Source organism: Monodelphis domestica, chromosome 2 (genome assembly GCF_027887165.1).
Source record: "Monodelphis domestica isolate mMonDom1 chromosome 2, mMonDom1.pri, whole genome shotgun sequence".
Lineage (NCBI taxonomy): Eukaryota > Metazoa > Chordata > Mammalia > Didelphimorphia > Didelphidae > Monodelphis > Monodelphis domestica.
Genome location: NC_077228.1, coordinates 399812947 through 399837552, shown reverse-complemented (window position 1 = coordinate 399837552; position 24606 = coordinate 399812947). Strand labels below are relative to the sequence as shown.

General features: G+C 38.4%; 1 protein-coding gene across 3 annotated transcripts in view; it reads left to right on the top strand.

The window, feature by feature from the left end:
* THEMIS (thymocyte selection associated) overlaps positions 1-24606 on the top strand; it is a 253679-nt gene that overhangs the window by 209160 nt on the left and 19913 nt on the right. For 2 of the 3 annotated variants that reach the window (XM_007484527.3, XM_056818746.1), the window contains exon 5: positions 22313-22466. The exons of the other annotated variant lie outside the window; for it this stretch is intronic. In XM_007484527.3, the coding sequence (XP_007484589.2) occupies positions 22313-22466 (154 nt within the window). The remainder of the gene's footprint in view (positions 1-22312; positions 22467-24606) is intronic. 3 annotated transcript variants of the gene reach the window in all.

Genomic DNA, 24606 nt, shown 5'->3' with positions numbered 1-24606 from the left:
CCCCAATTTCATTTGTAATGGGCTTAAAAAGCTGGTTTAAAGTAAATTTAATTCCTTAATCCTGGCTAGTTTAGCATGTGAAGAGGTAGGAAGGTTGGAGAGAGGGAAGCCCAGAAAAGTAATAGCTATGGATGACTTGCCCAAGGTGACTCAATGAATCACAGAAGTTTGGGGATGGGTGGGGAATGGGGAATGGAAGGTTTCCTCATTTGGAAGGGAATATACATACTGTATTCTTCAGTAATAAATTAAGTACTATGATCATCGTACTACAATGTCTTTCTGAATACTTTGTGAGGTCTCAGCATAAAAAAATCATTCTGGTTACTGTTTTGTTTCCATTTTTGGTTCATTCTTCCTGTACACTCATTCTATATCTTCATGTTGGTTGCACAGTATAACACATAATATGCTTGGCGGATTCTTCCTCTGTGATTCTAAGTCCTTAATGTTGCAAATGAAATTTGATGGGTGACATCAAACAATGCTTTTCTCTGAGCTATTTTCAAGCTCATAAAAGGCATTGAATGAAATAAAAATGACAGTTTCAGATTTAAATGAGATAGTGGTCATTATTTGAAAGAGAAAGAGAGAAAGAGAGAGAGAGAGAGAGAGAGACAGAGAGAGAGAGAGACAGAGAGAGAGAGACAGAGAGAAACAGACACACACACATGCAAAGATAAGCGGGTGTACATACGTGCACACCCACATGCACATACACACACAAACACACAGAGAAAGCTCAACAGAAAATGAAATAAAAAGGCAAGTTTGGAAGAAACCTTAAGCTGACCCATATGCCTACCACTTATCTTATAGTGGCTTATATTTTGCTGTTTCTGTGTCTATAAACCACAGTTTCTGTTTGGAAATTGCAAGGTGTGATGTATGCTTCGGGGTTATAATAGCATTTCCTCCCTAGAGCTGTCTTATTTGTTCTTTGTGCTTGTGTGTGTTGTGGGGAGTGCTGTATAGAAATATTAAGGACTTTGTACCTATCAGTAGGCATGTATATAAAATCTTTATGTATATGTATACATTTTTAGATTTGAAAATGTACAAAAAGTAAAGCAATATCTTTTTTAGTTTTAATAAGAGCCCTGACAGGTAATGCAAAGTGTTATTCTTGTGTTGTGTGTGTATGTTTTTTTAAGATTGTAATAAATAGTTTATGGCTTGTATCTCACAGCCCTGGTGGCTCATAAATGCACTCTGGAGGTGGAATGCTATGTCCATCACAGATTGCTTCAATAAATAAGTCATCTCCTTCTCTAAAGTCATTTGTAATCCCATAGCAGCTTTACTTTCAGCCAGAGAGAAAATAAAAAATTTGATCATCTAGTTTATACTATCATTCCTCTTGAAGGAAGTCAGGAGGCTGGTTCTATATCTATTCATTTTAATCAACGAATACTTTTTTTTTTTTTGCAAAGTTGTTGATTTTAGCCATTCTTTTTGGCCAGTTTTTACGGAATCAATTGGATTGGCTGTGCTCTTGAATTTCTTCATTATGATGGTTAAGAGGACCAGATGGACCATTTTTTTGATCTGGTGCTTTCATCATACAGCTGTGGCCTTGTAGACAATTTCATTTTCACATGTCCATCATCAGTGTGATAATTAATTTTATTCATGTGGGGGAGGGGGAGAAAGTAGGTGGGGGGATTAATAATAACCCTATATAAATGATGCTGTTGTTCAGTTGTTTTGGTTGTATCTGACTCTTCACGGGGGGTTTTCCTGGTAAAGATAGTGAAGCAGTTTGCCGATTCCTTCTCTAACTCATTTTTCAGTTGAAGAGACTGAAGCAAACAGGGTTCAATGACTTGCTCAGAGCCATACATCTAGTATGTGCCTGAGGCAGATTTAAATCAAGAAGATGAGCCTTCCTGACTCCAGATCTGGCACTGTCCTCACTGCACTACCTTCTCTACCCTTATATATAATATACATTTATTAGAGAAGAACTCTAATAAAATAGGCCTATTCATACCAGTCAGGGCAGCATCCCCGGATGGTTCCTGTTACAATTCTTTTGAATGAATCCCTTTTATACTATGTGGGAGAAAAGTAGGATTTTACACTGGAAAACATCCATTTTAGAATCAGGGAAACTGAGTTCAAATCATAGATCCAAATACATAGAGGTCATCTAATCCAGCTCCTCATTTTATAAGAATTTGAGGTAAGGGAGTCTGTGAGAAGTCTTAGGTCCCATTATTAGTTTCAGGAACAGTATTTAACCTAGGTCTTTTGGCTGTAGAGTCAATGATCTTTCTCTTGCCTCACATTGCCTCCATGTCTTTTTTACTTATGTGATCCTGAGTAGTCATACAATTTCTCTTGGTCTCAGTTTACTCTTCTGTAAAATGAGAGGGTTGACCTCAATGTTCTCTGAGATTCCTTTCAGTTGTAGATTGAACCTGTGATCTAGGACACTTCATTTTCTCTTTTTAAAATAGACGGAGAGCTTCATTATCTTTTCATTTCTCCTAGGGTTGTCCTTCTTCCATTCCGTCTCCTCCAGCATAGCAAGTGTGATCAGACATCTTCACATCTGTACAATGAAATTTCCATAGCTGCACCTCTGTACCTGATATAGTCTCTCAGGGCCCCTAGACCTCCTTTTTGAATTTGGCTATTGGCCTTCAGCAACGAGAACCCATTGCTGACAGTCTATATGTTTTGGCCTTAAAGCCTTCTCCTGAAGGTACATTAATCCTTACTTTTCTAAAATTAATACCTTTTTCTAAAATTAATATCATTAGAGTTAATAAAGAAAAATTTCGTGTGCCCTCTCTATACTTAGTTTAGCCAAATGGGGTAGACATCATGTTAATAACTTTTTTTAAAAGCCAGATTTAAGATGGAAAAGAGTATGTAGGGATATGCAGGATATAGTAATACAAATCTCCTCTAACTGTAGGAGAAGAAATTTTATAGCCAGATTTTGTAGGAAGGAGGTGGGGGAATGGGAAAAATGCATATTCTTTGTTAATTTTTTGATGATTAAAAATTTAAAAATTTAACAAAATTAACATTTTATTAAAATAGTTTACATTGATGTCACTTTACATTTTAAAATCTTAATTTCTCATTTAAAATGTGAAACAAATGTTATTCCCTTTTTAAAAATGAGAAAACCGAGGCTTAGAGAGATGACTTGTCCAAGGTTACACAGCTAATAAGTGGCTAAGTCAGGACTGAAACTGGTTTTTCCTGACACAAGTTCACTTGGTGCTCAAGCCCTTAGTACATTTCTCACAGATGTCCACACAAGATTGAATTGTTTAGGATTATCCTAAGAATTAACTTCCACATTTATAGATTGCCTGTTCTGGAGTGAGGGAGCCTTGAATGCAAACCTAGCCTCAGACATTTATTAGATGTGAGACTCAAGGCAAGCCACCAAACCTCTGTTTCCCTCAGTTTCCTCTACTCTGAAATGAGGTTAATAACAGCATCTGCTTCTTTGGATTATTGTGAGAATGAGATAAAATATATTTCTAAAGCACTTATTAAAATGTAAGATACATAGTAGGTGCTTAATAAATGCTTTCTCCGTCCCTCTATCCCTCTCTTCCTCCCTTCTTCCTTTCCTCCCCCCTCCCTCCTTCCTTCCTTCTTTCCTTCTTTCCTACTACTGTTAAGTGTAAAATTTAGGATTGAGACAATATATTATTTTGTGGTTGCCAGGGATTTAAATTATACATCCCAATTAAATACTCAAGTCAAAATGGGATTTTATGGTGGTTTATTTACAATAGAAGGAAGAAATTAAGAAGAAGGAGAAAGAGGGAAAAGGGTAAAGATCTACTCTGGCCTGGTCTGAGCCAGAGGGAGTTCAGAGGCCTCTCAGCCAAGAGGCCTTCCCAGATAATTAAATCTAACTCGGCTTCCAGCTAGGAGGCCTCCTCCAAAATGAGGGGCCTCCTTGGAGGCTGGAACCTTTAGAAGGGTCAAGGGAAGGGGGAGTCATCTTATTCACTCACCACATGGCCCGTTCAGGGAAGCTGTCTTACCTAGACCATGCTTCGGAGCTCCTCCAAGACAAATTCCACCGACCAATTCAGCAAAAGCCTCCAACACTGCAAAGTCGCAAAAGCCCCCTCACAGGAAGTGACGCGAAATATAAAGGCCATTCTTTACATCACTTCCTGTGTCTCACATGTGCCAGTGGTGGCTTAACCTTGGCTTAGGACAGCCCAGGGTGTCAGTCAATTGTTTCTGATTTGTCACTTGCTAGTACATGCAGGTCACAGACCATCCTCCCCTACAGTTAATCCTTAAGTGGGGGTGTATACATTCCTGGTTGCTAGAATTCTAAAGACTAAGCAGGGTGGAGTAAATCTAAAATTCACACTATTATATAATACTACTAATAATAAACATCACCACAATAATAACTAGAATTGTTTGCAAAACGCTTTACTTATTTGGTCTTTACAATAACCCTGCAATTATTGTGATAGATGCAATGATTAACCCCTGTTTAATCAGGAGCAAACTGAGAGTGAGAGGCATTAATTGTCCAGGGTCCCAGGGCTAGTTCGTGTTTGAGATGGAATTCAAACTCAGGTCTTCTTGACTCCAAATCTTTATCTATTATGTCTAGCAGCCTCTCCATTGTAAAGACATAGTGGACATACTTTTCAATTATAGGTGTTCATATAAGCCTTTTTTAGCAGATATGGGAACCATTGTTTTACTTGAGGCCTATTTTCTGGGCATCTCTGATGCCATTCTACATTCCTTGACTCAAACCTCATCCGAGGGTTCTCTTCCCTTTTATGGTTCAATTCCTTTAGAAAGCTCCATCTCCTTCCATCTCTTTTTTACTCTCCCTTAAACCTTTTTCACTCTAACTCAGGCATATAAATTAACTTTTCCAGAGTCTAGGTTTGAACTGAAGTCTCTCGGGCTCCACATCCAGGGTTCTATCCATTATAACCCTTATTTCATATAGGTACAAATCTCACCCAGGGCAGCTGTCCTGAAACTGATTCTTTCCCTGAGGATTGTGGGGCAGAGCTCTCCAAACACTCAGAGTGAGGCTGACCTTTGCAAGGCAACTTGGACTTGTGACTTTTTTGCTCACATACCAACATGAGTCATATTTTACCTTTCCTGGTATAATGTAATGAAATAGTCTTAATAGGATCCTCTGACTGCCTTAGAGCTTTGTTATACAATGAAAATATCATGGAATTTGGAGTGAGAGAATATGGATTAAAATCACATCTCTTCCACTGGGCAAGTTAGGTAACCTCTTCTTAGGGATTTGGTTTCTTCTTCTGGAAAATGGGATAGTGGGGCATTTATAGCTGCCATCCAATGGCCTTTCCTTCTCTTCTCTATGCCTTTTGACACTGTTTTCTCCATGAAGTTCTCTGGTTCCCTTCTGATATATCTTGATGACTGCTTTGGTCTCTTTTGCCAGATTCTCTCCCAGATAATATCCTTTCACCAGAGGTTTCCCTCTGGGGTCTGTTGTGGGCCCTTTTCTCTTTTCTCTGTTATTTCACTTGACCCATCATACTCAATTATCATCTCTTTGCTGATGATTCTCAGATCTACTTCTTCAGCCCTAATCTCTCTGCTGATCTCTAATATCACATTTTCCTTTACCTATTAGATATCTAAAGCCAGATATCTTGCTGGGAATCTTAAACTCAAAGCCAAGCTCATTATCCATCCTCTCCAAACTCTCACCTTTTCCAAATTTCTGTTACTGTTTTTTTAAGCCTTTACTTTCTGTCAGTAACAACTCTAAGACAAAAGGACAAGGACTAGGGAAATGGGGTTAAATGATTCATGGAGGGTCATATAGCTAGGAAGTGTCTGAGGCCAGATCTGAGTCCAGAATCTCCCATCTCTAGACCTGGCACTTTATCCACTGAACCACCTCTCTGTCCCTCTTTATTATATATTAATTATATTATAAATTTACATAAATATATAATATATAAATATATTAATTACAATTAATATTATTGATGGCACCCCCCCATGATTCCTCTAGGCTGGCAACCTAATTATTATCCTGAATTCCTTGTGTTATTCAAGCCCTCCTGCCCCCCCACCCCATATCCAATCTATTGCACAGACCTGTCAACTTTATCTTCTTCATATCTCTAATAGAACCCCCCCCCCCAATTTCTTTTCTGACATTGCTACCACCCTCTCCCAGTCTCTGATCTCCTCTGAAGGTATTCAGGAAAGCCCATCTCCCACTTGTACCTTATACATCTCTTATCTGTAGGACTTTAGGCGAGTCACTGACCCTTTCTCTGAAATTGTTTTCTCCTTTGTAAAATAAGGAAGTTTTCCTTGATGGCTTCTAAGATCCCTTCTAACTCCAAACCTATTCTGGGAGCCAGTCGATGAGAAGCAGGCAATTTCACCTCTTGTATATTACCTCTACAATGTGGAGAGAACACTCTGCTAATCTTGAAGCACGCAAAGTTATGAATTTAAAGAAAAATGACTCTAGAAACTCATTAAGGTTCTCTGTGGCAATAGAGTAACTCACTGAATTTTCAGTTTGCCTTCCTGCATGCAAATGTTCCAGATCGTGGAAAGGGGCCTTTACTACTTCTGGCTTTTGTCTGTGATTTGCTTACATGTAGGCAGTTACGGAGCTCACTGCTCATGGCCAGCACATCTGTCAAGCTATTTTGTGCTTGGCCATGCACATATGTATTTATAACAGAGTAAATTGCATTTATGGTATGGGGAGGCATTTTTCAGGCAGTCTGGAAGCATTGTTATTAAGCATTCAAGAAGATTGGACCTGATAAGAAAATGTGAACAGACGGGAGTATTTGGAATTGAGGTCTGGCCCTGCTGGCTTTTATTTATTTATTTTTCCATTGTTGTTGGTTTTTGTTTTTGTTTTTTAAAAAGCAAACAGTATACTGAGACATCCTCGGGACATTTCCCAGCCACTCTGGCTCCTTCATATCAGCACGAGGTGCCAAACTGAGATCCTGAGAGGGCTTGTCTGGCTGAAGCCTTAAATTTTATGTAAATAGCCTTTGTTGTTTAGATGTATGTATGGGCTGAGCCTCTGCTCAGAGAAGCCTCTTTTGAAACGAGAGAAATCCAATCTTGGAGCCACAGAGGGCTGGCAGATATCACATATTTGAACATAGTAAATGGATCTAATAGAATTGCTTTGTCAGCCATTATTACCCAGTTTTGAATTATCTAGAAAGAGAAACGGAGAAGACTGCCATCTGGTGGATGTATAAAATGACTACAGAAATAAAATCGCCTCCAATTTCTTGGGATTCAGTGGATTTCTTTTATGTGTTGCAGTTTTAAAGCACGCCCTGGGGATATTTTTTTGTTTGCTACAACATGATTAAAACGAGCACCTGAAAATCCAGATACTGTTGGAATTTGGGGGCATTATCAATAATATTTGAAATTTCTTCTTTTTCATAATTTTCTTATAGTTATGAATTTTAAAATTAATTCAACAAGTGCTTTCTGGGGAACAGACATTGTACTAGATAGTTGGAAGACAAAGAAAAAAATGAAAAGTTCCTGCCCTCAAAAAGCCCACTTTTTGCAGGGGGTGATGTCTAAAATTCTTTGCTAGTTTATTAAATGAATTAAAATGAATGTTGAATGAAAAATCACTACCTTGCTTGCAACTGCCCTTTTACTATTTTCTCAGGGATTTTTTTTTGAGCAATTACTGTGGAGAAACAGAATGTTCATCTCATCCCACTTGTTCTGTTTTTATGAGGAGAAGAGTTGTGGGCAAGGGATAATTTGAGGGCAGATGTTCTAGCAGCTGTAGTACATCTTGGTTTGGACACCCAACCATCAATTTCCAAGTTTTGAGCCTGAATGAAATTGTTGATTGAAGAACAAAATTGCACTTGTAGTGGACCTTTCCCCAGGGTGTAAACTCTTGGGCTTCTGCTTCCTTGGAATCAGTTCTTGCTCTGAAGTGGTTTCTTCTGTGTCATATCTGGGGAACCTAGATCTTTTGACCTAGAGCTTTCCTTTTTACTCCATGTGGGAATTGCTTTCTCCAGCTCTGCCTTGATAAAGTTGAGCCATCTAAAGTAAAGCTCAGTTTTCTTCTTTCTTTAATTGTATCCCTGAACCCCTTAGCATCCCTGTCACCACTGTATGTGAATGCCCCTGGCTCTGGTATATAAACATCCCCATCCCTCCTCCTTTCCCCTCTACCACTCTCTCTGGACTGCAAGAATGCTTTTCTTAGGGCATTTGTATACTAGGGAAAGAGTACTGACAGAAAAAAGGCATCTATAAAAATACTACTTAGCAATCAGAATGGGAAGCTTACATGATCCCTAAATTATCTAAAGCAATTAACATGTCCCTGGACCAATGCACTGTGATTCTCCAGAACTTTCTGGATTGTCCTGCCTGTCTCCAAAAAAGAATGCTAACTTCCTTCCCATATAGCCTCTGTACCCTACAAATAATCTAAGGTTTACCCAGTTGGTTATTCTGAACTTTAGCAGGGTTAGTATACAAAGATAAATTTTAGCTTATCAGGTAGCTTCTTTTTATTTTATTTTATTTTAATTTTTTAAAATTCCTGTCTTAGAATTAATACAGCATATTGGTACTAAGGCAGAAGAGCAGTAAGGGCTAGACATTAAGGTTTAAGAGACTTTCCCAGGATCACACAGCTAGGAAGTGTCTGAGGCAAGATTTGAATCCAGGACCTCCTGTCTCTAGGCTTGGCTCTCAATCCACTGAGCCACGCAGCTATCCCCAGATAGTTTCTTTAAAAAAAATTCCTTTACCTTTTGTCTTAGTACCAATTTTAAGACAGAAGGGCTAGGCAATTTGGATTAAATGATTTGCTCAGTCATACAATCAGGGAGCACTTTGATTCATAATAACATTGGTGGTACTCCAACTGCTGTATTCCCAATTAAGCAATTGCCATGTTCTTTCTCTATGGATACCATCATATGAGACAGAGATTTCAAAATAACCATAGAAACCAACATTAATTCATTCATTCAACTAACCCAGATTTATAAGATTAAGACAAAGTATTAAATCACTGAAAATGCAAAGAAGTGGCAATAGCTTCTAGTATTTAAATTTTTTTTTTCTTTTAAGTTGTATAAGGAATGTCCTCAAAAGATGCACTCACCCCATGCCACTTTCTTCAACTGGGAAGAAAAGAAAGTTACAAAGGCCTTCCTGTTTTGGCACACACCTGTCTTTATGAATTCTTCTATTTGTTCATTCATGGTTTTTAGTTTTATCTCTTTCTGTAGTTTCCAGATCCTTGGATAAGGATAGTAGCTAGAAGAAGGGAAATATAATCTCTTTTCCCTCTGCTTCAGACCATACTGGGAGTAGATTTGTAGGTGTCAAGATAGTGAATACTGAACAATAAAAGAAATAATTCCGATGATTTGAACAAGGACCTGAAAATCAATGAATCTAATACTGGACCTACTTCTGATTGAGAATTTCACAAACTCTGTGGACTTCAGTTGCATGTGTCACATTGAGTATTGTGCTATGTCAATTGTGGGTCCTCAGTCAGCTATATTCTAACTCCCAAATAATCAGAGTAATATCTGGCATTTGTATGAAGCTTCTTACTTTTCAAAAGTACTGTCTCTTTATCTCAAGTCTATGCCTAAGAATTTCTGAGTCCCTGTTAGCCTCAGAATCCCTAATTTTCTCCTTGCAATAAGCTTCCTTCAGTCAAAAGTGGAGCCCTATAGGGGATGGTTAAAACTTTTTCCTCAAATAAAATAAATTAATAACATAAATTTTATACTTTTTAAAAAGATTCAGGTAATGGATAATTGTTTAACCTTGACTGATTTTATTTGACCATCCAACAGTATTCTTAAATCACAAAAAGTCCAGTATATGAGAAATTCAGAAATGGGAATAAAGATCACTGACTATCAGAGAAAGAAAGAATATTGAAAATTGCTACAAGGCAGTGTAATTTGGTGGATAAAATATTTCACTTAGAATCAAGAATGCCTGGGTCCAGATCCAGATATTGATAACTTCTTAGCTGTTACTAAACTTCTCTGAATTCAAGGTTCTTTCATCTATTAAATGGGGAAAATAATAAATGTAGGATCTACACCACGAAGCTAAAAATGAGCTTATATAACGTGTAAATTTAAAGAGGATATCTAAAGGCAATACAGGTACCTGAGGGGGCAAACTTGGATAGGTCTTTCTGCAATCTTGTCTACCCTTACCCCATTCTGATTATGTTTCTGGCTCCTGGATTTCCAAAAGATGTTGTCTTATACTGGATCTTCCCTCTTTACCTGAGGCCTCCTCACCTTACAACACAAAAGAACCTCTGTAGTTTTCTGAACCTCAAACATCCCTCTTTTGGCTAGTCTTCCCTCATTATTTAGTCCCTTCCAGAGACTTTAATTTGTGGAAGAGCCCAGGCTAGTCTTCATTCACTTCCTGGGGCTTTTGAACTGCAAAACTATATACCTATGATGTTCATCCAAACCTTTTTCCACTCCCTTCTGTGGGCTGATTTTCCTTATTAAAATGTAAACTTCCAGAAAGCAGGGACAATTTTTGCTTCCATTTGTATTGCTAGCACTTTGCACAGCACCCAGAATATAGCAAAGACTTACTAAATATTTGTTTCCTTCCTTTCCTCTCCAAGAAAGATTATGATTTCTGCTTTGAGAGGAACAGAAGAGGCCATGTGACTGGCTACTCTGTTTTCTTCTGAGAAATAAGAATATTGGGTTAGAATTATATTTTATCTGCCTCTCTAAATATAGATTGGCTACTTGCATGATATTTTTTAGATCCAATGTTGCTAGCTTCTCTCACTTTTGACTTTTAAGCAGGGAGGGCACTCCAAGCTTTAACTACAAACATGGTACTTTTCTACCAAATTCTAGTTATCAAAAAAATCACAAATAGCTAATAGCATGTAAATACATATATTCAAGGAGGAATCACAGAAATTCTTCACATCAGAATATATCAATCGATAAATATCTATTATTCACCTACTATGTGCTGAGATTTGTGTACAGCTCTGGGGGTACCAAAAGAGATAAAAGACAGCCCCTGCCCTCAAGGAGCTTACAATTTAATGAATAACACATGTAAACAATTGTATCTAAAACAATATTTAAAAAGAGGGAAAGCACTGGAATTAAGAGGGGCAAAGAAAGCTTCTTGTAGAATGTAAGATTTTAGTCAGCGCTTAAAGGAAGCCAGGAAGGTGAGTCATGGGAGTGGAGGAGGGAGAGCTTTCCAGGAATGGGGGGACAGTCAGAAAAAATGGCTGATTCTAAGAGATAAGAGCTTTTATGAAACAGCCAGGAGACCAGATTGAAGAATATGTGTTCTTATTGGAGTAAGATATAAGGAAACTGGAAAGGTAGAAATGGAATAGGTTCTGAAGAGCTTTTAATGCCAAAAAGAGTATTTTCTATTGGCTCCTGAGGGCAATAAATAGAAAGCAATAGAGTTAAGGAGGAGAAGAGTGACATGATTAGATTTGCATTTTATGAATCACTTTAGTATTGAATGGAGGATGGGTTGGGGTAGAAAGGAACTTGAGACAGGCTGACCCATTAGTTGGCTATTAAATCAAAGCATGAGGTGACAAAGGCTTGTGACACTACTGGAAGAGAAGAGAAAAGAGATATTTGGGAGATGTTGCAAAGATAGCAACATTTTTCTATGAAGGATTAGAGAACAAGGAGACCATGATGTCTCCCAGGTTGCCTGAGGAAGTGGGAGGATGTTTCTACCTTCTACAGTGATAAATTGAGTTTAAGATATTTCCTGGACATCTAGTGTGAGATGTGTGGGAATTTAACCTAAATCTGTACTCCTCTCTCCCTTTAAAAAGGAAAACTTCATTTTGAACTTGAAAATCTATTTCAGTTTCACTTTCACCCTTTGATTGGATTAAGAGCAAAGCCTGAGGTTTATCTGTCTAAGGGGGAGGACCCCAGAAACCTCATGGCTCCCTGGCATCCCAGGAGCCACTTGCCTCTTGTCCCAGGTGATTCCTGGCATGCAGAAGACCAGCCTCTGACCCAGAATGAAGTCAAGTCTGCCTGATCAGGGAGATCAAGAAAAAGGGATATCACGGGGCAGAAGGAGGAGGTTATAAATTATGGATCAAGGGAGTTTAAGGGTCTGTTTTGGCCAAGCAGTGATTGTGAATGGAGAAGTGAGGGGAGTTCAGATTAACTAGGCAACTGGGCCTGTGACTATGGTCCTTTCTTTCTCTGACCTGCTTTTAAGTATTGAATAAATAATTATAAAATTATAAATCTGACAAATGAGCTGAAGAAGGAAATGGCAAATAATTCTACTATCTTTGCCAAGAAAATCCCAAATGGGATCTCAAAGAGTTGGACATGACTGACTGTGACTGAAGAACAACCAAAAAAATATGCATATGTATATACACCTCTCTATCTTACTCGGTAACCTTTTAGGTATTAAATATCTATTATTCTCTAGTCCAGTGTACCACTAGCCCTACACATTTATAGATATAGAAACTGAGGCCCGTGGAAATGAAATCATTGGCAATGACAGAACACCAAGATCTAGTTCTTCTAGTACTTCTTTTCCTTCTCCTCCTCCCTTGCCTTTGATAGTAAAATTAAAAGATATGCTTTAAATTTTCTTATATTTACCTAGAATATGATAACTTTGGGGAAAACGTCATCACCCAGCAAGATGACATTAGTTTTGGTTCATGTCTTCATTCCTACTCTCTGTGCCTTTTGAAGGAAAGGTGGTCCTCCATTTAAAGATGGCGCTCAGAGCAGAGCATCTCACTTCTCACCTGGTTGCCCCCTTATTATAAATCTTCTCTGTTTTGTCTGGCATATCCTTCCATAACTGACCCTCCCAACTTTCACCTTTCTTTCCTTATCTTCCTCCATTAGATTGTGAGTTCCTTTTTTATATTTGTACGCTTACACTTAGCACAGTGCCTGGAAAGTAGTAGGTGCTGAATAAATGTTTACCAACTATTGACTTTGGGTGTAGTTTAGTGTGATATCTTTGAATAATAATAATGAAGTTATTGGATTCTCTTCTTCCACCCCCTTTCATATCTGTCCCAGGTTGTTGCCTTACCAACCATATTCATAAGAAAGTCAAGTCTCTCTGAGGTGCTTCAGTTCATTGGTGGAATAAATTGAGCGCTAGACTTGGAATCAGGAGCACCTGAGTATGAATCTTGCCTCGGTGATTAGCTCTATAATCTTGGGCAAATCATTTAACTTCTATCTTTCTTCTATTAAAGGGGCTTAATAATAGCATATGCTTTGGCTGTTGTGAGGATTGAATGAGATAATATTTGCAAAGGACTTTGCATACTTTAAAGCATTATATAAATATTAACTATTATTATTCAACATACATAAGTAAAGATGGGTAAAAGGTGTGTAGTTAATGAGATTTCACAGTGAAATATCATTACGAATGGAGAATTATGTTCATTCAACTAGGAAAAATTTATTGAGGAACCATTATCAGCAAACTACCTGATGTGTAGGGCCTGTTACTGTATTCATAGAGGTTACAAAATATTCTTGAATGTCTTTGTCTTCTCAAATGGCACAATTGATATTTTCATTCTAGTGTTATTGAGTAAGATGTGTCTTCTTGGCTTTAAGTATAGCGTGGAATGTGCGAAATGTTTTAAATAAAAACAATGCCTTAGAACCTTGGAATGTATCCTGGAAATAGACTTCCTTTTCCACAGGAAGGCATTGCTCCTCTCAGATCCAGAGTGAATGTTAGGGAACCTTTTAAGTTATTAGAAGTTGAATCAGCTAATGTTTCCTTCCCAGAAAACAAAACAAAACCATTCAAACAGGTTTAACAGACAGTGCTTTTTTTATTTTCTCCCATCTCAAAATTTTCTGAGACCTAGTTATCAAGGGGATAGCCCTCATTTGCAGAGCTGAATCTTACTGCTGTGAAAATCTATTCCTAACAACAGCTGGCTAAATGGTACCCACCTGCATAGCCCCTACAGCACTAGAGGCTGTTGATGTTGAGTCCAAAATAGGCACATTCCCATTTGTATGCATTAATTGCAAGGTATCTCTTGTGTACTTGTATAAATTTCATTCAGGGGGGCCCTAGAGCATGTGTGTGAGTGTGTGTATGTGTGGGCAAAGCCAGGGGCAGTAGTGCAGGGAGCTGCATAGTTAAAAAAGAAAGAAATGTTAAAAGACTTGAATGCTTGAAGATGTCTAACATGGGGATAGTAGAGAACTTAATGACTAGATACAGGTTTTTAATCAGCATATTTTAAGGAAAGTTTAATATTTATAGGAACAATAATCAAAACTCTGAACTACTTTAAAATGAGACTTTTAACTATCTTGAAACATTTCCTCGACTGTACTCAAGTATTGGTTCTCACTCTACCAACAGGAAACCACAACTTCTCAATGTCTTGTGAGTAGATTTGGCTGAAAAAAAAATCACCATTTTGAAGCCAAACTTGTTAGAAGCATCACCTAAATTTAGCTACATATATACAAACTAAGCACTAGATATCATTGCACAGGCACACACATACACCTTAAAACTGGGTTCCACCTTGAGAGAATTTATAATTCACAGGCATATTCTTTAAGACGCTAAGCTACTCACAAGGAAGAATTCAATGAAAGGCTCTCTTTCATTACCCAAAGTAAACAAACTCTGCTAATAGAACCTGAATGGTTCTGAATAGCTTGCCATTGAAAGGAACAAAATTCAAGAGGCCAAAGAGACAGACAGTATAACTTTGCCTTTTCCTGGAAGAATTATCTCTTGCAGAATTAATCTAAGAATTGTTACATGGCCTAAATCAAATGAAGTTACTCCCTCTTGTTCATTAGTCTGAGTAGATCTTCAACATTAATTTAATATTTCACAAAAAAACCCAAACCAACACCATTTTTTAAACACCTTGAGTATTCAGAAGGCAGCTAGGTGGTCCAGTGCAGAGACTGATGTGTGTGGAGTCAGAAAGATTCAACTTCTTAAGTTCAAATCTACCTTGGTCAAGTCATTTAACTCTGTTTGCCTTGGTTTCCTCATCTGTAAAATGTGCTGGAGTAGGAAATGGCAAACCACTCTTGCATTTTTGCCAATGAAATAAAGATGTAAACTGGGTGACATTATTACTGATTGAAATAGAATATAAACTGAGGGAAATTATTACTTGTTGCAATGACTGCTCTACTCTCTGGCTGTGACTAGAATATGTAAATTGAGAGAAACTGAGTGAAACTACTACTGATTGAAATAGAGAAAGGTAAACTGAGGGGAACCCCCCTGAGGATCTCCTAGTTACAAAGGTGATAGATGAGATACACTGCTAGTACAGGGGAATGCTGCCACACAGGGATACTGGCACACAGGGATGCTGGTACACAGAGGACTGCTGTGACGTTTATTCTGGGTTTTGCCTGCTGATCCCTATTGGTGGCTGATGGATCAATCTACTTTCTAATCTCCTTCCTCCATCACTCCCTCCCTTTTCCAACCCTCTGTTCCCTGCCCTTCACCTACCAATTCTTCTTGGAGCCTTTGGCTTCTTCCCTCTTCCTTAAGTGAACTATAAAGATTTTCTTTTTCTTTTCCTTTTTCAAGTAGGGGTTTATTAGAATAACAACATGGGAAAATGAGGAAAGTGGGATGAGGGTTTTCCTAATCTATAAGGGGAATTTGAGAGGGTTATGGAAATAGTCCAGTAACAAAGGTGAGAAGAGGCACAGTTAGATAAATGGAGGACAACAGTTAAGATCTTCTTTCTTTTTTTATAACATCATCAAAGTCTCTCAGTTTCTCCTGGCCAGCTTAAACTCTCAGAGAGAGACAACCAACTCAAAAGCCAGGGTTCTCCTTCTTCTCCTCTCTCTGTGGCCAGAAAAACCCCAACTCTTGTTCAGTCAAAATCTCAGAGAGCGCAGGGGTATCCCCTTGATCAGAACCCCCCCCCAAAACAAGCCAGCACAACCCGGTACTTTAGCCAACCCCAACTGCCAGGCTCAACTGTCAGAGAGAGAGTGATACTCCCCTTGATCAGAAAGCCCCCCAAAACAAGCCAGCACAATCAGGGTCTTTAGCCCCCCCCCCACCTCGTCAGCTCAACTGCCACTCCTCCTGGGAACATTCTGTTTTAGAATCTTTGTCTTGATTGACAAAACATGTCCCCAGCTTAGTCTCTTGCATCTTGGCTTGTCCTTCAAAACCTTTCTCTCTTCAAGCCTCTTCCACACCAAGTAAATCCCAAATGTGATCATGAAGAGTCACACATTACTGGAAAATGAACAAAAGAGTGTACAGAAGCAGAGAAGAATACAAATTTAGAAAAGCTTTTTAACTCTGACTTCATTATGTAGTTTGAGAGTCCTAGATTTAGGAATAGATAGCTGTAATAAACATTATACAGTGAATCCATTGAAAAGAGACAATATCTAAAGAACTTTAAATTTGGACAGTGTATGTACTGGTTCTGTTGTGCCTCATTTTAAACAACTTCAGTGTTCAGAATCTATTCTATTTCACTTTCTCTTTCTTATTGATTTGCTTTCAAGTAGGATTTGTCTTAAATTGTTGCTCTTTTTAGCCGACTCTGTCCTCCCACACTTCTTCCTCACATGCACACACAGAACTTCCATCCTCAATGGATTGGTCTTATAGATATGCTTTCAATATTGCCCACCATAGGTTACTCATGAAAGGAAATATGAACAGCTGGGCCACTGGAGAAGGAGAAAAATCAAATATACTAGATGATGATGATAATAATAATAATAGTTAAATTATATAGTACTTATTATGTTCCAGGCACTGTGCTAAGGACTTTGTAATTAGAGTCATCCCTCCCTGTATCATGGTTCACTTATCACAGCTTCACTGTATCTCAGGTTTTTTTTAAAATGTAATTCTGTATCGTGTAATTTTTGCTAGATTGTGGGATTTTGTGGATGAATACCATACTGTACACAGTAAAAATGCAGTACGCCACTATTGGTACCAAGTTGGCCAAGGTGAGATTGTACATGGCACACTATTGGCTGATGAAATGAAAGGTGACCAACCACAGTGCTGTGTTCTGTGTCCTGGCTGCTGATTGGCTTGTGACTGTAGCATCCTTCTGCTTGCTCTCCCGTACTGTGCCCATACATTCAGCATCTCTCCTTGTCCACTTCATATTGATGCTTGATCACTGTGGGTAGTGTTGCTCTGTGGCATGGTGTTTTTGTAAAGTTTTCATAAGCATTTATATTTATTTCAAGCCCTATATCACCCAAATGTTCTGCACCTTCTACGGCTTCTGACAGTGAATGCTGATACTTTGTGGATTTTCACCTATTACAGGGATCTTTGGAACATAATTGTGGTGATAGGTGAGGGAATCACTGTATTATCTCATTTGATCCTCACCAACAACCCTGGGAGGTAGGTGCTATAATTATCATCCCAATTTTATATTTGAGGAAACTGAGACAAATAGAGATTAAGTGACTTGCCTCTGGTAATGCAACTAGTAAGGCTAGGTTTGCAATAAGGTCTTCTTGACTCTAGACCCAGTGCCCTATTCAATGTAACACCTTACTGGCAAGGAAGTGAGTTCCATTGGCTCCATTCAGAAAGGCATATCTGGGTTGGATTTTCCCACACTTCTCATCACCAATTATTTCTCTTCTTGTGGTGTGTTATTTCACTTATTAATTTTAAATTTGTTTTCTAGTCCTCATAGCATGCCAGAGGTTGCATGGTAAAGTGAAAAGAGTCCAGACTTGGAGTTAACACATCAAAACGCACCATTTCCTAGAAGAAATCTGGGCTCTTGATGAGGAAAAGTCATTTCTTTATAAAATTTGATCCTAATGCAGCCTGCCATTGATAAGCTTTCGACTTTGGGTAAATTGATTTATTTCTCTCAGCCTCAGTTTCTTCATTCACAAAATGAGATTAAAAACTCTTTTTGGACTATTTCATGGTTATTCTGCGAAACAAATGAGATGAAGTATATTAAGGAGGTTGTAAACTATAGAATGCTCAATATTTACCTTTGCCATTGTTTGTAGAAGTCAGTTGTTGGAGCATCAGTGATATGACTTGAGGGATTCCAGAATTCCCCAGGAGATTGAGGTATTTAGGGAACAAAGTAGTAAGAAATATATATATATATATATATATATATACAATATATATTAGTTAGTATATTAACAAAGATTAATATTAAATATTTAGATTAATGTATCTGACTTTAATATTTTGTACTACTGTCTTCTAGTTGAGATCCCTGCCCTGAAGGAACTGGACATGGGTCAGATAAGCTTGTTAAATGGGATATGGCTGGTAAGGGAAGAGTAGAAGATAGGAAAAGAACATATCCTCTATCGTCTTGCTGGTAGAGGGGATTGAGAAAATGAAGGCATTATACCAAAGGCGAATTTTGCTTAAATTCAGAGTATTTCCCAGGCTGCCCTTGACTCTGGATAAGGTTAAGGGGAATAAGAATTCCCAGTCCTTACACCATTTTGTTGTCCAGCCATTTTCAGTCATGTCAGACCCTTTGTGACCCCATTTGGGATTTTCTTTCCAAAGATAATGGGGTGGTTCTTTTTCTATTCTTTTCTCCAGTTCATTTGACAGATGATGAAACTGAAGCAAACAGGGGTAACTGAGGGGGCAAAGGTCACACAGCTAGTAAAAGTCTGAAGCCAGATTTGAACTCAGGAAGATGAGTTTTCCTGACTTGGGGGCCAGTGCTTTATTTACTGGGCTCCTTACTCTCTGGAAAGTGACACCTTTGAATCAGGATTTGAGAAGCTACCGATTGGCTCTTAATCAAACTCTCAGTTCAACTACATTGAACACTCTAGAATTTACAAATTGCTTTTCATCTGTTATCTCTGATGTTGACTTCTCACAGGGAAATGTGACAGAGGCTGGCACTAGAGAAAAGATAGGTTAAAGATTAGTCTCCGGTATTAGATTCAGTCAGGAGGCAAAACTAGGACTCAAATTCAGATCCTCTCCTCTTGACTTTAAAGCTAGACTTGATATTACTCTATATTTGGCAAGTACTCAAAGGAATGGAAAGAAACTCCACCCCCCCCCAAAAAAAACCAGTACAAAGATTCCTATGTCAAATAAAAAGGATGAAAACATTTTCATTTAGAGAGTTTCACTTGAAAAGTCGGCATTTTAGTGCTGGAAGACTGAGAGAACCCCAAACACAAATTTTCAGACATGAATTGAAAGTATTTGTTCTAGGCTCTGCCTTATTTTGCTACACCACAGTCCTCATCTGCCATCTGCAGCAGGCCTTACTCTGCTGGACCCTCTTCAAATGAGATTCCACTTCACATGTTTTTTAATTCAAAACTAATTTCACTGAGAGCTAATCTGACCATAAATGTGGTGTGTATTTTATTCCATTGTGGTTTCTATTTGCATAATTCAAAATAAGATTAATTTTTCCTCCCTTTTGGCTACAAATTAACCTCTCAGAGTGCAACAGGCATAGCTTCCCAATTAAAAGAAAACGACTAGAAAGGGCAACAATAGCAACATGAATGAGGAATAACTGTATTTTTAGGGAAGCAGTGAGGCTGGGGAGGGAGAAACAAGTGGAAGATTGTTCGTACATGAAAGATCCACTCCAGCATTCATAGCACAGATGGTCTAGGTGACCCATCCTTCCCTTTTGAATGGGATGTGCATCTCCACAATTCCTGTGAAATGAGCAAATGTTTCTCTTTGTTAGTCCAGTAAGGCAGGCAGTCTAGCCAAATCATAGGAAGCTGGAGAGAAGAGGAGCAGCCTTGGCTTTGTAAAACCTATTAGGGCATCCCTTTAGTTGGGGTCCACAATATGCTTATGCAGGGATGTTATTGGTGTTTGATCCTTGTTCCAGAACCCATAATTCTTTTTTTGAAGGCTGTAAGAGAAAAGGAGGTAGGCAGGAACTTCAGTGTAGGGACAGCAATATTACAGTGTCCTGGACCCATAAGTACCTTCCTATTCCAAGGTATCTGTGTTCTGCTTTCATCCTGCCTGTTTGGTAAAGGTCCCTCATGAGATCTGTCTCATGTGTGTCCTCTTGGCCACATCTAAAGTGGGTTGAATGTTACTGAGCACAAAGCCTACAAACAGGAAACTGACTTGAGCTTAGTGTTGCTGGGGGTCTGTGCCAAAGTCAGGGACTTTATTATTCTCAAGACTTTTACAACAACCCATTTTAAACTTAACTCTGAAGTGTCTGAGTGGTTATCCTCTTCTAGAACAGTGATGGTGAACCTATGGAATGGGTGCCAAAGATAGCATACAAAGCACTTTCTGTGGGCATGCAGCCATCCTCCCCCACCTCCCTGCCAAGTTCATTACTAGAAAGGCAGTACTCAGGTGGAGCTTCTCTCCTCTCCTTCTCTATCATGCCTGACAATATTTTTTCACATCACCCACCCCTCTGCCCAGAAGCCCAATGAGAGTGCCTCTTCCCTGTCCTGTGTGGGGTAAGGGAGAGCAGGGAACACCTGACACTCATTGGGGGCTGGGGTACAGCACATGATCTTGGGAGGGACTGGCATGGCACTCAATTGGGGGGCATCACTTTTTCTCTAAAATATTCACCATCACTGTCCTAGAATCACAGGTTTTCAAGTTGGAAGGGACCTTCCTGCCTATCTAATCCAACCTTCACCTCTGAAAGAATCCTTACTATAAGAGATTCAACAACAAGTGAAGAAGGTTCTGCTTAAAGGTCTATATTAAGGCAGAATCCTCCATTTCCTGAGTTAACTTATTGCACTTTGGGATAGCTCTCTTCTTTAGGAAGTTTGCCTTGACATCAACCTGATGGATGTTGTCCTCTTTCCATCTTTTACCCATTTTTTCTAGTTCTGCCTACCACATGAGAACTGCATGAAATGAAACTAATCCTTCTTCCATATGATAGCTGTTCACATATCTCAGGCAACTATCATGATCCCTGAGTTTCCTCTTCTCCAGGTATATCCTGCATCTTTTTAATGGATCTTCATGTAGCTTGGACTCAGTACCCTTTACCATATTAGTTGAATTTCTCTCAATGTTCTCCAGCCAATTAATGTAATATTCCTAACTCCTAAATTGGAATACAGGTTCCTAAAGGACCAGAGCTAGTTTTTATTTTGTACTATGTCAACTTTTTCTGTCTTCTTTGATTTTGTTCACTGTTTAAAAAAATAATATGCTTAACAATATACTTTTTGGAGTTTTGTATTGTCATATCATCTTAAGAAAGAATATAAGATTATTTTTATGAATCAATTTGTAAGAAATTTAATGACAGTCTAGATCTATGGCACAAAATGTGAAAGAGAGTCACAGTTAGCCAGATCATTTCAATTAATATGTAAAGTTAATATAGATTATATAGGTCTCAGGGTTCATATTTCATCTTCAGTGACCTAATTTTCCTGACTACCTAGACTAAATTGACTGTGTAACTACTACTTACTTTGCACAGTGTGGAAGCTGCCTATGAATATTCTTGGCTGTTATACATAATGGAAAATATCCACTTGGGCTTTGGTGATGAGAGAAAGTGTTGAATGTTCAATTTCAGATGAAGGGTTTAAATTTTAGCTTTTATTTGATGGATCTTTTGAAGCATACAATATGTCAGGACAACATCAAACACTGTGTCATCACCAAATTTGAAATGAATTTTTAATGGTCATTAATGCTCTGTATGCCTTAATAATCCTTTTCCATCCTGACTTGTTATTCCAGCTTGAGTAGAGGAGCTAGGACAATTTTTGTAATGCTGATGAAGATGTGCATCATTTTGGATTGAAAGTATGATTTGCTTTGTGTTTGGTATAAGTATAAACTAGATATGAAGTGTATATTGCTGTTTATGACATGGAAAGTAATGAGAGTCTGGGAATTAATTAACTGTAAGATGTGAATAGTCAAGTTAAAATGCATTTTAAATGAAATACATTCCAAAAGCTTTATAAGAAGGGAGAAATGCTCAAGAGTCTCCTTGGAGGATGATTTTCTGTGCCCAGGGTGACTTTTTTATTCTTGTCATTTAAATTGCAGCATTCTCTCCACACCTACATTACCACAATCTATTGATGGAAATGTGATTTGTAACTCACTTTGACATGCAGGAGATTCTGTTTCAGAGTTGTAGAAATGACCTATAATGTGATGGATGCTCTTCCTTGTCACATCTCTGGAAAGTATTCAGTTTGGACTAATAATTTACTCGTGAAATCAATCATACTGGCCTGTGTAATTTCAGAGTCTCCATGTAGACACTGCCAAGAACCTGCACTCACCGCAAGCAACGGTCGCTTCAAAATTACCAGTTAGTTGTCAAATTGATTTGACCCTTCCGGAGATAGAGCAGAATGTGATCAGGACAACTGCATTAGCAGACACCAGCATGATGAGAGGTCAGTTAAACAATATGATTTCATTTGTTAATATGCCACTGTTTAACCCCAAAGTTGATAACTCCTTAATTTGCTGGTATTTTTGCTCTCCCCACTCCCCTCACCCCCAATCACTTCAGCTAGAATGGGAACCTCAGGCAACATGGTAACTTACTGTCCTGAGTATCCTGTAGAAATGTCAGTTCTGATAAGAGGTGAGTGTGTCCGAGGTTTCAATGGCAATGGAAAACTGCTCTCATCAGTGACATGCATATTCACTATTTTCCAGGAATAGACACTTGGAGAAGGGCAAACTTTATTCATGCTTTCTTTGTCCATGGTTATTCTGGCCATGTCCCTGTTTGAGATCACTGATTCGCCTATGGTAATAAAATTTTAATATTTTTATTTAAAATATCACAAGAATAATTGATGGGTTAGAAAAATGTATGTTGTGAGAAAAGCTTTTTTTTTTTAAATGTTAGAAGGAGGTGCCTGTAAAGGATTCTGATGACAGTCTTTGAGTGTATGCTCAGTTATTGTCCAAAGGATGGTAGCTGAGGGTGGAACAAGAGAAAACAGGCTCACAAAAAGAGAAAAGAGCCTCTAGGTTAGCTATAAATCAGTGTTGAGTCTTCAGATCTAGAATGAAAGCCAAAAAAAAAGTTTTTTTTAGAAATTCCAGCTCCCACCCTTACTGAATGAATAGCAGCACTGGCTCTCCAAAGGTGAGCAAAACACCCAAAGCCACTTTTACCTCAATAATGCTTTGTCCTCCCAAGCATAATTCCAAGAAAAACTAACAACAAATTGATCTTTTTTTAAAACCCTTACCTTCCATCTTAGTATCAACACTGGGTATTGGTTCTAAGGCAAAAGAGTGGTAAGGGCTAGGCAAAGGGTGTTAAGTGACTTGCCCAGGGTCACATAGCTAGGAAGTGTCTGAGGCCAGATTTGAACCCAGGACCTCCCATCTCTGGGCCTGGCTCTCAATCCACTAGCCACCCAGCTGCCCTCTGATCTTTAAAAAACAAACAAACAAACATATAATTTGTTATTTCTCTCTTGGTTTTCTATCCACTATATTTCTCTACTTCCTTAGTTTTGTATCATTTAATTTCTCTTCCTCCAATCCACAAGGGCATGTCAAAGTCAATACACTGTATATTATGCTCCTGAAGTATTCCTGCACCAAAAGCAGTCTATACAAATTAGGTTCTTTTATGTAGTGAGCTTACTGACTTCTGACACTAACATAAAAATATCCCATAGAGCTTTCCTTATTACCTTGTCATTGGATCTCTGACTGACAAAAATAAAATTCTATAAAAGACTTAGGAAACCAGACAGATTGCATTTCCTACAAATTCCAAATACTAATCAAGTGTGAATTTAAAAGAAACTACTAGGGTAGAAATTGCTGTAGCAAGTTGAGTCCCAGGGCTTTATTTATGCATTGGCAATATCTTCTTTCTTAAAAGTATTGATCCTGAAAGGTGCCAGATGCACAATTCCCAAGATCAAAGTTCCATATTTCAGTCAGAATAAACCCTATGGTCTGTTCTTTCTGAACTCTTCTGTCTGTTCTGTGAGTTTAAACAAAGAGACTCTGGGATTGCAAGAGACTACTGTCACTGAATCCCCCCAACTGTGTACGCTGGAAGGGTTAGTACAGCAAAACACCCAGTTCATTTCTATTTGAAATACAATACTATTAAGTGGAACAGAATAAGACAAGAGGGAATTCAATGGAAAGAAAAAATATCACTTAACTTCAGTGAAGAAATTAAAGGGAAGATTTTTGTTGTTCAGTCATTTCAGTTGTGTTGGACTCTTCATGACTCCATTTGAGGTTTTCTTGGCAAAGATACTGGAGTGGTTTACCATTTCCTTCTCTAGATCATTCCATAGATGAGGAAACTGAGGCAAACAAGCTTAAGTGATTTTTCCAGGGTTGCGCAGTTTATAAGTGTCTGAGGCCAGATTTGAACTCGGGAAGATAAGTATTACTGACCCCAGGTCCAATACTCTATCCACTGCACCACTTAGCTGCACCAAGGGGGAGATATTCTTTTCTAATTTATGACACTGATGTTGTAAATTTGGTTGTACTGTTTATTTGCTTCTACTAATGATAAAATCTGGCATTTTTTTGCCTTAT